Raw genomic sequence first — 18,647 nt, 5'->3', positions numbered from 1 at the left:
TGAGCATCGTCAGTGTTTGATACCTGATTTCTGAAACATTGCAACTGTAAAATAGTCAATTTCTAAGATTCTCTTTTCCTTTCTGCTAGGTGCCATAGTCCAGGAAGGAGGTAGAGTATTAATTAACAGAACAAATTTAGATGCTTCAAACCTATTGATTAAGCTACCTGAGGTACAGCGCTCCATGTATGAAGTCTGGTATCAAGTTGTATCTTTACCCCAACATGGCATGATAGTTGTTGGAGAAAGAAACATTACCAAAGAAAAACCTAATTTCTCCCAATACATACTGAACAAATTTGGAATTATGTATATACATGATAATTCTGAATCGCTTAATGACAATTTCACTTTTGCTGTTTGGTTAAACCTAAAGAGCAAGTCTGCAACAAAGCCCCACAGCGAAGTTTTAGAGGAGATGTTTAATATCACTGTTGTTCCGGTGAATGACCAAGCTCCAGAACTGAAGACTAAAAGGCTGCACTTGAAAGTCCTGCAGGGAGATGTGTCATTGCTGGGGTCAGAGAATCTGAAAGTTGAAGACCCAGATAACGTCCCAGCTGAGCTCAAATACACCATTGTTAGCAACCCCAATAATGGTTATTTGGCAATGAAAAGCAATCTCAGTGTCTCTATAAAGGATTTCACACAAGCTGATGTCGATAGTGGTAAAGTTTGGTTTGTACAGGATGGAAGTTCATCTTCTGGGGTGTTTTATTTCAGTGTGACTGATGGTAAACATCGCCCTTTATACAAACTATTCAGTCTTGAAGTCATACCAGTCGCTCTTGTCCTGGTCAACCTTACCGATGTTGCACTGCCACAGGGCCAGACATCTGTCACTATTACTAACGTGCAGCTTTCAGCTGTCACAAATGGAAAAAGCACTAATATCATCTATGAAGTAACTCAGCCGCTCAAATACGGGCACCTGATGATTGGAAACGAGCAGGTTACTAAATTTGAGCAGGCAGATTTGTACTCAGGAAGGCTGTCTTACCACCTGACAAATCTCACTGCATCCAAAGAAGTACTGGAGTTTATGCTGTTCACAGCAGAAGGCAATCTGACAGGACAAGTGCTGAACATCACAGTGAAGCCTTTAGTACGAGTTGTACCTGACATGCAGATTTCAAATCAAGCAGCTTATATGTTCAGAAGCAGTGACTTGGATGCTTCTGAGCTAGCTAATTTGACAAATAGTAATCCTAGATTTGAAGTGATAGTGCCTCCGTCTCATGGAAGGATTGTAAAGAAAAGGTTCGTGAATGATGCAGTGTTTGAAGATATTCAGACATTCACCCAGGCTGACATTGATAGTGGTGTTGTGCTTCTAGACATAGATACAAATATAACGGGCGTTGATCTGTTAAATGACTCATTCACATTTATACTCAGGGCAGATGCTGTGCAGCCTGCTGTTGGCTGTTTTCAGTATTCCATCGTGCCATACAGTCTTCCACTTCTGCAGGGTTTTACAACTGAAGTGTCTTCCATAGTCAGCACTACCACTTTAAACAGTGACACTACCTCAAAGGACGAGGCACCAGCCTCCTCTCAGAATGAAGAGCCTACAGTAGCACAAGAGAAGACTGGACCAACCACGTGGCCAGGGCAGAATCGCTGGGGAAGTCTACATGAGGAAGGTCTGTTGCTGAATCTGGCAATGGGAACAAGTGGATCCTCAGGGACTAAGATCACAACCCAGGTTAATGCCAGGAGTCCCAGAGAGCAAGCAGGTGAAAGCAGCAACCCTTGGTACATCATTATCCCTCTGGTCCTGGTGTCTGTGTTACTCATTGTTGCTGTTATTTCTGTGTGCATTTTGCTAATGTGTCAGAAGAAAGAGAAAACAAAACCGCTCGTCAAAAGTCAAACAGAGGCAGTCCTCAGTAGTTCAGATCGATGTCTGGAACGGAGCTTGACTGTACCCAGTGTTACAGTGACTCCTCTCCTGAAGGGGGCTGAGAGAAGTACAGCCTCAACATTCATGGCAGTAAGACATGAACAGCTGCTTCCTGCAGTGGCTTCTCCGACTGTAGAACGGTCTCTGCAAAACAGCTGGTTAAACCTTGATCCTGAAATGATCCAGTATTGTCGAAGAACAAACCCAACTTTGAAGCGCAATCAATACTGGGTGTAGTTATGGCCAGTTTTGGTCATGCTAATTGATGTAGTATGGAAAAGAGTATACATTGCTGACATATAATTTTTTCTTTACTACACTTATTTATTATAGATCAAGTGATGCACTGTTAGATGAAATCCAAATACCTGTGAAATAATAAAAATCTTCCTGATTACAGTGGCCATAAAATAGGATTTCCAGTTCATACTTAGGCAAAATTCCCACTTAATTCAGTGCAGAATTTGGCCCCAAAGGTTTTGAGTGCACCCTGTGTATGCAATATTTTTTATTTCCCATGACAGGGGTAAAATAGAATGTTCTGTCATGGATTATATATTTTTAATACAATTACTTTTTTTGAAGAACGAAGTTTACTATAAAGGTCTTGTATTCTTTCCGGAACCACCACTTCTATTTGAAGAACTTTCAACTGTTTCTATAAGTAATTGCCAAGGTGCTAATCTCAATAATATCATCTTGACCCGAAGGCTGTTCAGAGGCCGGTACTAAAGAAACAAAGCTGTGATTATTTTGACAGGTGTTTGTCCAGGTCGCTGAACTGGAAATTTAGAATTCAACTCAGCAACAATAGTGCAGCAGTGAGAGTATATAAGGATTCTGGTAAAATACTCGTACTGTGAGATGTTTGTTCTTTTGTTTTTCTTTTTCCTCATTTGATACCAAACTCTAGCCTTTAATGTCTGCAGACTGGTAAAACGCATCCATGACCTCTAATCCACATAGCAAAAACTGTCTATCTGCCAGTCAGCCTGTCTGCTGAATTATCTTTAGGCTTAGGTTATGTCTGGAAGCACATATCAAAATTTCCTGCTTCTGACAAAGGGCTAAAATCCGCCTTCAGTGGAGCAAGCACAACTCTCTCTGGAGTCTGGGTGTTCAAGCAGATGACAGTAGAATGAAGTCCTCTGCTGCATGCTAGCATGTGTTGTGGAGCTACTGACAGAATCAATTCTGTGAGGAAGTATGTATCCCCTTCTGAAGTTCCACAGTTTACCCTTCATCTCCCAGAACACTGAACACGTGTGCCTTACACACTGTATGACAAGTGCTACCTACTCTTAATTTTGCTCTGGTGGTAAAATGTGCAATAATTTCTCTGCAAAGGGAATATTTTTGTATTTTTGGAAATCCAAGTTCAGTAGTGATGTGCAGTCTCCTGTTAAGGTCCCGTCTTTCTTCCATGGAGGACAACAGCAAAATCCTTGTTGACTTTAGAGAACGAACTGACTTCAAGGGAATGGTACTGTGATCATAACCAGTCTCTTACTAACCACTGAACTTCTCATCTGTTTTTATATTTTTGTACTGTTACAGCTTCCAGTTAGCTTCTCTCTAAAAACACTGTGCTCAGTGTCAGGATGCAGTCTCAGCAGCGCACTCAGTTAACACTGGAATAACATTTTTGTTTGAGCTTAGGTACTGCAGTTTTTGCTTTTATAGAACGGATGTATGGGCCTCAACATCCTCGGTGCTATTCACTTCACACTACTTTGTTTTGGACAATTTTGTTGTTGTTGTTGTTATTGTTGATGATTAGCTGTGTTTCTGTCATTTTTATGTGTCAATTATGGAAAATTTTCACCCACGAAGAGAGCCAGACTAAGTCTCCATTTACTGCTGCGTTCTGAGAACTAAACACAGGAGCAGTGGGGGCAGCCTTTCTCATCTTTACCACCTCTGCCATGGTCAGCCGTGATTGTGGTACGTTTTGAAGCAATGCATTTTTCAGAGCCCACTTCAAGGAGAGTAGTCCATGTCAGTGGAAAATATGCAAGCCACATCTTCAGCTAGAGACTGAAGATACAAACCCTTTATATGCTCAAACTAAAATACATTTGAACCCTGATATACAGTTTTTATTTCTCTGTCATAACCATTTTTCCCTGATGCCAGCATGAGCAGGTTTGAATTCAAGCAGTGAGGTAAGTGTAAAAAGCTGGCGTGTTCAGGTGTCCCAGGTGGACTGTTGCAGATCTGCATTGTAGACCTTTTCCCAAGAAAATCTTTGGGACTGTTTTTAGAAACTCTCAGCCAGAGAGGTGGTGCTGCCAGCCATGGCAGGGACACCCAGCGTCCTTTGTGGGGGTGCAGCTGTATGTCTCTTGCCATTTCCTGAGACCTCTTCTGCTAACACCAAGCAGACAGCAGCTTCCTCCAGATCCCAGCTGTCAGCAGAGCATTTGCTACAGCTTGCGTCCAATGCCTTCTAGCCAGTAGCAGGAACCTGATCCCCTTATACCTCCTCCAAGGCCTCACTCCAAGGTGGAGTAAAGAATTATAATCCAACACTTCCCTGACACTTAAAGAAGCCTGTCTCGCATTTTCCTACCCCTGAGATCTTCCTGTCAACAGCAAAAGAGGCGTCATACTCCAATACCTATCAGGAGACCAAGCAATATTCCTCCAATTCGGTACCAAAATATTGCAATGCTGAAAGCTGCTGAAGTTTGGTGACAAAATCCACACTGTGGACCCCTGACAGGCTGATCAGAAATAATGGCAGTGAAATGTGTGCTAATGAGATTTTGCTAAACGTATCCTTGTAAAGACAGGTGTGCCCAAAGTTGCAGTGCTCAGTGTGCAGGGGAGATGGAACATAGGGCTGCTGTAGTGTTGGTGATGGTAAAAAATCAGACCATGACATAATAGCAACTGAGTCAAAAAAACCTGCGATGCAATTAGAACTCCACAATTGAATGGGCATTCTTGAGTTTCAGCATTTGCATGCTCTGAGCAAGAAATCATACATGAAAAATACAGAAAAGGTCGTAGAATTTGTGCTGGCTTTTTTGGCTTCAGCATAATGGGCTGAACTCTTGTTCTCTGTTTCCAAAATGCTTTTGGCTGACCACAGGTGTTCATTTCAAGTAGGTCAGGCATTATGGAATTGTATTTTGAGCATTGGGCTCAATTTTTAAAGCATTGAGGGTTTTTTTGTTTGATTGGTTGTTTGTTTTTTTTTTTTTTTTTTTAATAAAAACAGCCTAAATTCCTGATTCACCAGTGAAGTGTGCCAGCATTCAGTTTTCTCCCTCAGTTGGTGCTACTTTGGGACAACCATGCCAAAGTGCCTGTCATATTAGGGAATGTGATGAGAGCTTCATATGGATAAAAGTATATTGCATCAGTGATTACTGGGTTTCATACAAAATGCAGAGGTAATATTGTAACTGATAACTACATACGGATTTTGCTTTAATATCCTACCCTGAATCCCCAGTAAAAAAAAAAAAATCTGATTGCATTAATGCAAGCTTTCCCTGTGGACAATATAGAATAGTCTTGGGCAGAGGACAGTTCATCTTGTTCTTACATAGGTATTTAATAGAGGTGAGAGGAGTCAACTCTGAATGAGCTGAGGTCACTGGCTTAGCTAGAAATCCAGCTTTGAAATGGTAAAAGCTTGCTGGGATGAATCTCATTCTGGGTTTCCTAAATAACAATCAGTCTAGAAAATCCCCAAGAAAAATGTTCTCTACTTACGGATTCTTCTTGTGATTCCAGGAACATACACAGTTTATGGTCAGAATCTGGTTTGAATTTTTTGGTTGTTTCAGTTAATCTTGAAGTTGTGTATTTTATTTAGTGAAGATGGGGTTTATGAAGGATTCCCTTTCTTACCAAATAGAGTTCTAAACTGCAGCATAGAAGTGCCTTGAAAACATGTATAAAATGAATAAACTGTTTTGTTTATAATCCACACACACACGTTTTTGTGCTTTCTTTAAAGACCTGTCAAGTACTGCAGTTGGTGCAGAAACAGGGCAGGATCCCATTGCCAGTAAGAGCGTTCTTCCAAATTTTCTGATATTTATTTTTTAAATTGCACATGTGCTGAGATTGCTGTTGTGCCGTGCCCAGCGTTGTGCCTCTAACACAATGCATATGGGCAGAAAAGGAGAGATGTCTCATCGTGCATTTGCCGGCCGTGTTCAGCCCTTGCATGACTGTAACATCAAAATAAATGCATTGATTTGAACTTGCTCAAACAGGACTGCACTGGGTTTATTTCAGTAAGGGTTTTTTAACTGCACATGCTTAGAAGATTTTAAAATATCAAATTCTTAAATGTTAATACATTAGTCCTGTTTTGTCATAAACAAGTCTTCGATTTTTTTCATCTCTAACGTTTGTCAGATTATCTTTTATGCTTGATCAAAAATATACTCTCACTCTAGCCTCACACCAAATGCATTGTTCGACCTGATTTTGATTTTTTTGTTAATCGGAACTCGGCTGGTTTGTAGTTGTGCCTGTAACTTGAGAGGAGGAACTTTTTCCTTGAGACGTCAGAAATGCTGGTGGCCCGGTGGAGCAGCTTCCCCCGCACCGTGACTCAGTGTCCTGAGCGCAGGAGTCCCTGTCAGCAGTAGCGGCACTCGGTCTCGGGGTCATGTCCCCCTCCCCCGGCCCTCCTACAACTCAGAAAATGTTGCACTGGGAAGAAAAATAGGACAGAAATGGTCATAAACCTTTGATGCTTTTCATTTTACTAAAATACTAGTAAGGGCCAGCTACAACTTCCACTCCAGTAGCCTGTTACTACTTGCAAGGACAAATTCGGCAGTGAATCTACTTGCGTGTCCTGAGCTACAGACCTTCGTCCCGCTTGCACCATTTTTTTCAAGTCAGTCCTTGTGATGCTATATTGAAGTACATTCTGTGAATATTTTTAAACGGGCTGAAAATAATTGTCCTGGCATATTCAATGGAAACTCTATTAATTTATCTTCACTCATTTCAAGCTAAATAATTCCTGCCAGAGCTTGCATGTCCCAAATGCAGTCCCAGAACAAAATGTTCTTTCATTGCAACTGGTGAAATCCATAGTTTCACATCTGTTTGTAGGAGACTCTGTATGGTGAAATGCTTGCTTTAGTTGATCGTTTCCTTATTTCCAGTCTTGCTGCTTGGTTACTTTTGTGGTAATGCTTTATACGTGCTGGTAACCACTACTTAGATGTGAAGTTGTTAGCAGACTGAGGTTTTAGCTGCAAAACCTTTGCGTGCCATCACAGTGAGAGGGGCATCAGGTCTCATGAATTTGTTGGGGAAAAATGAAGACTGAGCAGATTGAGCATTGGTATGGGATGGTACCGAGCATCAGAACTTCCTGCAAGAACACGGGCAATAGATCAGAATAAATACATGCAATTTATAGCGTGTGACTGATCACAGTGATTTGCTCCAGCTAATACACTGTACAACTTCATCTTGCAAAGCAGCTTTTATGTATGGTGCATGAAAGCACATTGATGAGGAAATTCTTGAGAGAATAAAAAATAATCGGAGGAATAAAAAGTTCATATTTCATATACAAGTACATATTGAAGTACATATAAATGAAATTGAATCCGTAAGGGAGAGGCACACAGGAAGCTGGTTTGAGACATCCAAAGCCACCAGGGAAGCTGCTTTGCTGGCAGGGGGTGCTGAGGAAGAGGTTGGTTAGAGAGGCAGGGGAAGGTAGGAGGATGGGACAGAGACAAGTTCTCTGGGGTTAGACGGAGTTTCTAAAAAGAAGGGAAGGTCATTTGGAAGCAGACCCATGGGCTTGTTTGAATGGCAGAGGTGACGTGCTGGGCTGTGCCTCTGGGAAGTGGGCTATGACCTGCCACGCTGCTTGGGGAGCTCACCCCACTGCCAGAGAAAGGGAAGAGCAAGAATCAAGATGACGAGTGCTGTTCCCATTAGAGGGGACAGTTGTGCTTGGAGGGGGTGGCAAGACTTAGAAGCTCAGTTTGCTTTTTCTTCTGCTTCCCTCTGCAGCTGGCAGGAGATCTAGTAGAAGTAAATTTCCTACAGCATGAACGTTTTGAATGTTGACTGACAAAAGTGGCTGCCTGTCAAGAAGTCCAGTTGTGGGGATTCATCAGATCAGATCACTAAAATCCTTCCTTATATAACCATCACCCAGTCTGGCTGAGCCGAGTTGCCTAGGGTGTAACTCAGATGCTAAAGGTTGTTGGCATGAATATTGCCTTAAAAATAGAGCTGTAATGTTCCTAGTGTCTTGGTCAAAGTGCAGAAAGGAACAGAGTGAACTTGCACGAGGCTTTGAATGATTGTAATCACGATTAATGATTAATGGTAAATCTAGTTATCTGCAGACACTGAAAGATATTTATAAGTAAGGCATCAGAGGTCTTGATTTTGAGCACTGAGCTAACTAATGCAGCTAAAGATAGACCTGAGCTTAGTCCTTGAAAGAAATGAAAGTAGCTTGAGAACTGATCTCATTTACACATGGCTGCACAAAATACTGCTGAAAAGCAGCTCTAGGACCAAGATTAGACCAGGTGTAGAAGTAAGCAGAAGTGGGATGAATCAACTAGAAGAACAAACAACTGCCTACTTCATAGCGTCTCTTAGTCAATCTCTATTGTCCATCCCAGGTCCTATATGCTGCTAGGAATGCTGCAGTATAACCATCAGTGAGATAAGCTGCCCATTTTCTTTCCCTAAATCACGTTGCTCCTGGTTGTAGGACTTTGGTTCATTTGGTCTTCCCTGTTGTGCTAATTTCTGGGATTCTGAGATGTCTTTTTGGTGGTCCTTGGTTCCGAGTATGGGATCTGTCCTCAGAAGCCCCATACTTCTGCGCGTGCCGCTCAAGAGCCAACAGGGTGGTAACGGTTGGTCACCACTGATCTGTGTTGGGGCCTACTCTAATCTGAACCCGCAAGTTACACTTAATGACACGTTCTACCCATTTCATTAGTTCCTGCAAAAGCATGAAAGTTTCTAAAACAGTGGGTTCGTGATGCCCCTCAGTGATGCCACAGCTCGGGAAGCAGCTGCTTGTTCCCCCAACGCCCAGGTCAGCTGCAGCACGTGCTGTGCTTGGCAGACCTTGGTCATTTGGAAGCCTATTTCATACCTGCCATACCAGAGTGTTTCACAGAGAGAGGGCGAGAGCCTTCACTCTGCCCGGCCTCTCTGCACTGCTTCAGCTGTCAGGGAGAGGTCTTCTCTTGCATCTTGATGAGCGCAGCTGCAGAAGAATGAGTTGCTCTCAGGGGCTGTTGGGTAGCAGAGCTTTGCTCTGGTTTCACTGATTCCCCACTTCCACCCTGCTGGGAAATTCTCATGCTGGCAGCTGTGAGCAGAGGGCAGTACTTTGCTAAGAAAACTAGACACACCAACGTTCTGCTTTAGAGTTTTAATTTCCTTTTTTTTTTTTTTTTGAGGAACACAAATCCAGAATAAGAATATATGAGCACTAACATAAATCAGAGCCTCTGCCAGGAGCAATTGTAATAGTTTAGTTGTAAACAGTGCATCAACTCTCAGGCGTTAGAGCTACAATCTATATAGGATGGATGTACGTACCTGAATCCAGCTTTGCCCATTACCTCAGTGACAGTTTATGTGGTCATCAGTCGTGGATGTTGTCATTTTCTTCAAACAAGTCTGACTGCCTAGGAGATTTACTTGTCTCTGTTATGGAACTGTTACATGGTTTAATGCTCGCTGGTCACAAATCACCAATACGTGTTTCTTTAATTTATGGGAAAGTTCAATAAGAAGCCGTTCCAGTACAAAGATTTTGGAACAGAAAGTGTTTAGTACTTCAAATGATTGAAAGTCTTTGTAACTCCAGAGCTCTTGGAGCTGATAAGTGTATTTCAAGAAATAGCATAGCTGCTGTTGGCAACTTCTCCAACTTTATTGCTTTGGGAAAAAACAAACCAGCCCTGCTACATATGGGTAACTCTGTAGAATAGTTTAAAATAAATAGCAAAATATATTTTGCCCTACTTTCTTCACACTGTCTTCTGATGATGTGAGACATGGACCTGTTTCTTTCTTAGCTATTGATACCATAAATGAAAGACAGCAAAAATGATGAGGCCAGTTGTTTGTGTGGCCAGTGCAGAGTCCACTGAGAATACGGCTGCCTTCCTCTAGCAAGTGAAGAGCAGCTGTAGCTGGACATGTGTTTTGGATGCTGTGTGCGGAAATTATCCAACTGGTTACGCTGACAGCACGTGCTTAAGAAATACCAAAGGTGGAGCTTGCAAGTATCTCAAGAAGGTATTTTATTTTCTTGTTTACAGTTTCCACAGAGGAACAGAAGTTGTTGTTTTCCTATTAGGAGATATTTATATTTACAAAGTACTCCACTGAGCTCAACTTTTTGTCCCATGCGAGAATGGACGACACAAGTGACTAATAGCTTCCACACAAGCATGTGATTTGGAGAGAAGGAGATGTCTGACTCAAAATCTCTGCAATCTGCCTTTGAAGATTCCCCAGGCACAGGAAATGGCACGGCCTCTCTTGCTTTCGGGGCAGACACGCAGGACTCCTACATCCTTTGAAAATAACACAAGTGTTGGAAACGCAGACGGTTACACAGCTGATCTGTAGCCTGGCTGATTGGAAGTGACTTCTCTGTGCCAGTTTGCTCCTTCAAACCTAGCTCAGAGGGATCTCCCACAGGGGGGTAACGGGAGCAAACACTGTTGGCACCAGGGTGTTGCTCAGCATGTGAAATCTGGTGTGTTGGACATAGCCACTGATAAAAAGGAAGAATATCTAGTGAGCTCTTTCACTCCAAGGTAAATCACAACAAGGACCTGGGTATCACTGCACCTGCTTAAGTTGATTACGCACATCAGCATTCGTGAAACCTTCAACAATTCCAGTAGCTGGAGTCCTGGCAGGGCCTCGTTTGACTGGGAGATGCCGAAATCAGACTGGCCATTCTTTGGGCTTGTCTTGGTTTTACACTCTCCTCAGAGACAGAGTAGGGAGCCCAGGGCTGGCAGTTCAGGGTAGCAAATGATCCAGCTCTAGCCTACACCTTGGCTGGATTAATAAACTAAACTACATGTTTTGTTGCCACTGTGTTTGCAAACCCCACACGGTCTGGGAAAGAGTTGTTGGTGGCAGGTAGGGATGGTGAGTGGAGCATTCATATAATATTGGGGAAATCCAGGTTTAAACCTTCTTCCTCTCTGACTGAGAAAGGTGTCCTCCTTGACTCCCAGGAGAGAGCCCAAGGCTGTGAGCTGTAGGTGCTCTTCACAAAAATACCGAATGAACGAGGAGGCAGACTAAACCATCATTTAGGGTGCTCTCCAGAGAACTGGGGCCAACACTTCATTAGGTCAGGTGAGTGCTCTGCCCTTTCCACTACTGCGTGCAAAGAGCAAGGGAAAAGTATGTTCCCCTACAGGGGAACCTTCCAGGCTTTCTGGGGAAAACAGCTGAGCTGGTTTAGCCTTTACCTGAGTCACTGGCTGATGAGTGCTGGGAGACCGTGCTAAGTGGAGACTGCCCCTGTCCTGCAGCCTGCAGCTGGGAACCAACCTCCCTTTCATGATCCAGACCTTGTTCCTTCCTTCTGGTTGGCTCAGGCAGGTCCAGGCACATTTCACTAGCTACTATGAAAACCTTTTTCAGATATCTAATGCTCCTTCATACTGTATGGATGAGTTTGTGTGTCTAACTCACTAGCTTGCAATTTTTATTTTTGATTTTTTTATATAAAGCCACTGACTCCCAGTGTGGTGTTGTCTAAATATTCACATCCTCTAGGACAAAGGCATTGCATAAATTTTCTTCTCCAGAGAACTGCCCTTAGATGTTAATGACAAGGGTTTTTTTCCTATTGTTTTACAATTTTTTATTTTTTTGTTTTCTATTCTCAGATAAACAGTCCCACAGAAATCATATCATGTCTTTCTCTGCAGTCTCAGGCAAAGCAAATTGTCTGACATTTTACTGTCACGCAGCAGTTACCCGACAGACACATTTTCCCATTGCTTTTGCCACAATGCTTACTTTGTTTTCTAGTTTTGATGAGTTATATTCATCTATGTCTGCTCTGTCTTCACAAGTTGTTTCCCTGTTGCTGCTCCAGCTTCTACTGTTATTCTAACATCCAATAAAAGAGACCAGCTGGCAGCAGATGTGAATCTACCACGGCAGAGTCTCTTTGTCAGATGTGTACAACACAAAATCACACTCTTTCTTATAACTCATGCTGCTTTGGAACCACTTTACAAGAAGGTGTTTTGGCTTGTTTTTAAAAATGCAGGAGACAGCCTTCACAGAACACTGCCCGAACTTGCTGCAGAACTAATTTTTATTAAATGCTGCTTTTAAGAGTGTAGGAATAATAATATAAGGGTGTGGGTTTCAACTTCAAAATCCCTTGTGATTTGCCATCAGGTTTCTCAGGTCAGGGCATTTCAAAACCTCGTTCTATATTCATCTGAAAGGGATACAAACAGGTGCACGTGTCTAAGCTACAAATAGGCTAGGGACAATATTGCTAAGCACAAAGAAAGGCCCCTCATCAAGTATAAATGAGAACAATATTTGATAGGAAGCTGGTATAAAATATAATCAGCCCAAATATTTCATGCAGTCTGAACAGTCATCTTTTACATATGGTAAGGATGGTGTGAGGTGATGACTACGCATTGGGGCAAGACGACACAAAAGGTGTAGTGCTATAATGCTGTCATCTCTTCACTGAGTTTCGTGGGATCTCGTGGAGTTTCCTAGTGTCTCGGCTGTGCTGATACTCATTATTGTAAAATACCTAACTAAAACCATTGATGATCTGGCACTGAGCCCAGAAGTTATCAGTGGTTCTCCTTTCCTTGTCCTCATTAACAAGGTGGTCACTTCTTTGAAAGGAATCACTGGAAGATGAGGACCAGCAAGAGGAATGAAGTCTAGTTTCCCTTGGATGTGTGTTTTATAGGCCCTAGTCCTGCCCTTCCTCAGGTTCACCTTCAGCTCCTTCCCACATAGCTTACACAGAAAAGCTTCAGTGCGTCCTGTGGCTGCTTCAGAACTACATGTGTCTTGACAAACGAGCCAAAATGTGCCTACACACTGGCCAGATGGCTGCTGCCTCTTCAAATAGAGAAGATGCTGAGTTGGGCCTGTCTTTCACTCACCATGAGATACTAAATTTGGCTTCTTTCCTCTTTTTGGCTGCCAGTTTTTTTGTAAGAACTTAGCATCTTTGAGAACTTCGCACCTCTTTCAAAGTTGGCTTAAGTTGGCTGTTGCACTGAAACTGGAGTTGGGAGGCAGACAGGCAGATGGCATAGTTGCACAGGGGTTGTTCCTTTAGAAAACCAGGCTAGAAAGGAAGAACAATTCAGAGTTCAAAAAAGTTTTCAGTGTTGCTTATATTGAAAGACTGAAATGTGTAAAACAGCTACACGGAAGCAATCTGGTACAATGACGTTTTGTAGATAACTGAAGAATGAGGAATTATGTTTTAAAATATGTTCTGTGATTGTCAAGATAAATGCTATTACCACTCTGCTACAGTTTCTCCTCTCTCTCCTCTTCCTTGTGGTAGTCCTAGTTATTGGGCTTTTTTTTTTTTTTCCTTTTGATCCCCTTTTTTTTTTGCTGTGCTTCAGTTGTAATGGGAGAGTGGGCTTCTGAAGCACCTCCAACCGCGTTCACACATAACTATATCTGAGGAAAAAGACTGTAAGTCAAAGTGGAGTTTGCCTTTTCCCAGAAAGCAGTGACACTGAACTGGAACTACAAATGACTACAGATGACAGTAGAAAACCACTTCAGCCTGATCTGCAGTCCAATACTTTAGATCAAAGAGGATAATCCTTGCCACTAGTGGCTTAAGGAAGAAGTAGTATCTCGGTACTGCATTGATGGGAGCAAAACGGGGCAGATTTTTCAGTGCTGATGTCCATGTTTGGAAAAGTAGTTGAAGTAGGAAAGGAACCTAAAACAGAGTGATTTGGTGAAGGGGAATATTTGAGGAAATCAAACCTCTCCCTCTTATGAGAAGACTACTAAGCCACAATTATTTTATTTCACAAAAGAACGATCATGCTCTGGCTTGATGATGGCCTATGGAAGGTTGAACAGGTAACAGGTAACACAGGTAACAAAAAAAGGCAGAGTGAACTTTGATGCTGACTGTGAAGAAATGATGTAGAAATAACAGAAAACATTTCTGAGTGCACAGCTTAGCTATTGCAAAAACATACTTGGAACATCATTGTGCTTTTGTTTATTGGGAAGTCTTCAAAGTAAGCCTGAAAGTCTTTCTTAAATATGTATTGTAACCCAAAGACATTAATAGGCTTAAGCAGACTTAAAGTCTGAAAATTTATGAACTCAAGGATTGAGTCAAGCCCTGTCAAGCAGAAGTGCCCTGGTCAAAGAATGAGGTAAAAAGGGAATGCCAGCAGCTGAACAAAGGGATCCTACCTACCTCATCTTCTCGGGGAAGAAGAAATGAACCAGCTGGCCTATCTTGATGCCCGAGCATATCCTCCTGGACGTAGAACATGGAGTCTCTCCTTCCTGGCCTCTACTTTCTGCCATCCTGACAGTCTCCAGCCTCCGGCTCCAGGGGTGGCGGGTACTGCCTGCCTAAACACAGGCACTTCTGAGGTGGTGGGATGATCATTAGGCTCTTGCCTACCTGACACCTTGCTCTGACAGGCAGGCTGGTGCCCAAAGTTCTCCTAGAATAAAAAAAGAGCTATAGTATGCTCTTTAGTTCTTTGAATTAGGCTATTATATAAGTATTCTGCCAGGCATTTTGGAGTCTAACTGAAGATACCTTAGATTTTAAATGTTGGCCCCAGTGCACTCAGTCTGTGTCATCGCAGGTGTTCTTCTCAAAGGCTAGCGAGGCTTTGGTTTGGGATGGGAGTTAAAGGGTTGGAAGGAAAGAGCAGAGCTGGAAGGGTTGCCTTATACTTCCTTCGGATTTTGTTAACTAATACTTTTATTGAAAGAGTCAACTAACAATCTGGCTCCAGCTGGTTGCCTGTGCAAAGCCCAGCAAGGGCGGTCCTCACAGTAACATGCTCTGAGAGCACAGCCGTTCTCCTGCTGCCCAATGTGGAGGTGCCTTAGGTGCTTCCCCATTTCTAAACAGAAGAAATCAATATTCCTTTTCAAAAGGAAATGACACTGGCATTTGTTCCAGAATGATTTTCTTATCTTACCTTAAAGAGTAAGGCAAAGAAATGTCTATGACACTGGAGGAAAATGTTATACCTGTTTTGTCCTGCATTTTCACAGTGTATATGTGCTCGTGCTCTTGGAAAATGGAGAAAAGCACCCTTTGTTTCTCACTTTGTGTTCAAATTGCTACAAGGCTTGTAATAAGCAGCCATCTGGCTGCTGTTTAGTGTCCTTGATGAAATAAGGATGGTAGTTTGAACTTTGTATCCAGAGAACCGGTGTCCATATCATTGGAAATTACCAGACTAATTAGTAAAGAGGCCAGAATCTCTGGGGGATGTGCAGTCTAAGTAACCTTTCCTTAATGAATGGACTTAATTTAATTTTTTAGGCCATTAAACTGTGGAGGGTTTCTGGTTGTTTTTTTTTTTTTTTTTTTTTTTTTCAGACAAAAGTGTTGTGAGACTCCCTAATGTCAAATTTTCAGTATTGCTGTAGTTCTAATATTAAGCCCCACATGATGGGTGCTGTATGCCTGTCCCGAGATTCTTAGTCTGGAAATAAATGCACTTGTCAATTAAATGAGACAAAATACAAATAAACCCAAGCTGATTCCTTCTAAAAAAACTCGTTTATCCTTCAACACTGCAATTTTGAATTGTGACAGTTAAACTGTTAGGGTGAAAACAATGCAAACTATTGCAATAGCAGAAATAACAGGGGAAGGACACTGTTAGGTTGCAGTCTAAGAAGATGAGCCTTTCCCAGGACAAAAACATGCAGTATCTTAATAAGCATGATATGTCAGCAAAATAAATAAAATCAAGTTTGAGAAAATTCTTTTAACTTCTAAATCACAAATTAACAACAAAAAATAATTTTGAGCAAGAACAGATTTGTAGTGGGTTTCCTAATTTTCTCTGAGTGGAATTTAAATTAGATTCAGTAGTTCAGTAGTTTTATGCTTTTTAGAGTCATTAGATGATAACACCATCCCAGCAGAAATCTGTTTGCAGTTCAATTAGAAAGATAAGCAACTACAAATGGGGTGTTTTTCAACACCCTGAAATACTCATATTACATTGGTAATGGCAAGGACTGTATATTTTGATGTACATATTCAAAGCAGAGTATTTATATATTTAAGGGGTTATAGCAGATGTAAGAACCTTAATTTTACTAATAACTTGAAAATGTTTTGAACTTGACCTTTAGCTTTCAAATTTGAAAGGCAGACTAGCCTTCCCCTCTCAACTTCACAGCGAATAATGAATGACACATACTTGTGGTTAGTTCTGCCTGAGATCTCTCTGTTGTGAAACCTACCCCTTTCATTACCCAGAAATTACTGGCGGTCACTTGCTTTCACAAGAAAATATAAGTTTCTGTTCCATTCATGCCTACTTCAGTTGAAGTTGATGTACTAAAGACTTTTTAAACAAAAGGCACATTTTGTATTCTAGTATCAATTAAGAGAGCAGAGGATTCAAGGATTCAAGCTTGACAGCATGCAGGACCATTAAGGGAAGCAACTCAAATTTTGTTCATACACTCCTCACATATCAGTTCAAAATAAATTTTCACAATTTTAACATCCTTTGCAAAACGTGTAGCTCTATGGTTACTCTGTCATCACTTGCTCTGAAAAGAAGGAAATAGATAATAAGAGGTAGCTAAATATGCAGATCAGGATTTTAGAAATCCTGGCTTCTAATCCTAACTGGCACTGATTTAGTCAATGTCTTCAGGTGAAGCGCTTTAGTGGGGGGACCGTTTGCACACATCTTCAGGGCCTAAAAATGAAGGTACCAAAAAACAATGGCTAAATAAACACCTACACCTTATCTTCTGTTTGCCCCAAATTTCTTGACTCTGAGCAATAATCTTCATCTTCAGTGAACTGACACAAAGGTTTATATATTTGTGTTTTTAAAAGGATTTTGGAGTTCTTTATTTTGAATAAAGCAGTGGAATTCAGCCGTATTCCAGCCTTGGGAAAGTGGGAGATCATGGAAAGTGCATTGCTGCTAATAGGGGAACATAAGGGTGAGAATAAAAACTGGTCTGAAAGCAAAGGTCCCTGCAAGGGACTCAGCAGCAGTCTGGGGTGCAAAGTCAGGTGTACATGCTCAGCTGTGCTGCCTTTGCAACTTGCATTCTCACTGTCTCTCTTGCAAACTGCAAGCAGGTCCCATGGTCTGCAGTGGCACCCACCCCCTCCTTTCCCACCGCAGGGGGAAGAACCCATCCATACCACCACAACTGTATGAGGTCCCACACCTGCTCATGCCTTTTTCCATCCCTCTCCTTGCCTTGTTCATCCTGCTCAAATTATACAGCTAACTCTGCCTTTCTCCTCCTTGGTTCATGCCATAAAGCCCTCACCTATTCAATTTAATTGAATTTAACTGGTTCAGTCTTCCATATATACAGCTACTGCTACTTCCAGTAATGACTTTTTCAAAGTGTGGTTGTCTTGATGTAGTCTCATAGACAGTTCACTGTCCAGAGTTCTCAATGTTATGTGAGAATTCTTGAATACAGGATTAATGTCTCTTCATCGCCATTAGAAGCATAATAATCATAGCAACTGCAGGAGGAAGATACCCACATGTGTCTGAATCTGTCTTTCTGGCAATTCTCTGCAATGTCCCCTTCCTTGCAATAAACTCATTCTCTATTCACAGGATACAACCATGCTACAGGCTCAACATGTTTCTTTTCAATGTGTTTGTGGAAAATGCTGTTTCACAAAAGTGCACTGACAAAAAAAAGCATTTTGACTGCTTGTCATAGACCCTGTCAAGACAAAAAAACAGTGGTATTAATGTGAATAAAGCTTGTGCGACCTTGCCTGCAATGTATCTGACATGGAGAATGACTAACATTCAGGTTTTCTTAGTAACTCTCATATGTCAACATTTCCTGATTGCAATAGTCATGGGTTTCTCTTTCATCGATAAATGATGAGTTGGGCAATGTGGACTCTTGCAGGGCAGTCTGGAAACATGAGGCTACAAACTGCACTAAATCACAGCTGAATCCACTGTTGCAGATTCCCTCCATCCTCCACACCCATGGTGTTTTGTTTTCCCTTTTGTTCCATGGGCACCTCTCCTTTTTAATTTTATTTTTCTGTGGTCTGATGTAGGGTTAAAGAATGGAAGGGAAACGGGGAAAAAACGAGAGTGGAAAACATCAGGAAAAGACCATTGCTCCAGTGCTTAAATAACAAGGCACTCTCAAAGGTCACAAAGAATAAGGTAGTCCTTTTCTATTATTTTTTTAAAGTTATTTATTTCTATAGGACCCTTGTTGATTTAGGTGAATGATGCAATGACTAAAGATGACTGCCTACATGCTGTTCACTTTTTCTGAAACTTGCGCCCCTTTGCTGTATTCTGACATAAGACAGGTTGTTAAAAGAATGTTTGCTAAAATTGTCTCTGAAGAGCAAAATTTGAAAAAAAAAAGCAATCATCCAACCAATTTTTATAAGAGTGGTTCATTTCATGTATGCAGTCTGCTCATAAAAATATCAACAACAGAACTCTTATTGGCTTCTTTGGAT

The 18,647-nt window shown here is 41.7% G+C and overlaps 1 protein-coding gene across 4 annotated transcripts in view; it reads left to right on the top strand.

Annotated features, from left to right (window-relative positions):
• LOC104016600 (chondroitin sulfate proteoglycan 4-like) overlaps positions 1 to 18,339 on the top strand; it is a 53,820-nt gene extending 35,481 nt beyond the window's left edge. Inside the window, exons 10-11 of one of the 4 annotated variants that reach the window (XM_087759893.1) lie at positions 90 to 1,739; positions 18,228 to 18,339. In XM_087759893.1, coding sequence (XP_087616019.1) covers positions 90 to 1,739; positions 18,228 to 18,304 — 1,727 coding nt within the window. In that variant the 3' untranslated portion in view covers positions 18,305 to 18,339. Of the gene's footprint in view, positions 1 to 89; positions 5,831 to 10,209; positions 10,333 to 18,227 lie in introns of those variants that run through there. The other 3 variants (XM_087759894.1, XM_087759895.1, XM_087759892.1) reach the window with 3 other exon arrangements.
• The last annotated feature ends 308 nt before the right edge of the window (positions 18,340 to 18,647 follow it).

Source organism: Nipponia nippon, unplaced genomic scaffold (genome assembly GCF_047370975.1).
Source record: "Nipponia nippon isolate SJK-2023a ecotype South Korea unplaced genomic scaffold, ASM4737097v1 scaffold_20, whole genome shotgun sequence".
In the NCBI taxonomy this organism is placed as follows: Eukaryota; Metazoa; Chordata; class Aves; order Pelecaniformes; family Threskiornithidae; genus Nipponia; species Nipponia nippon.
Note: the sequence above shows the minus strand (reverse complement) of the source record. Positions and strands in the feature narration are given on the sequence as shown.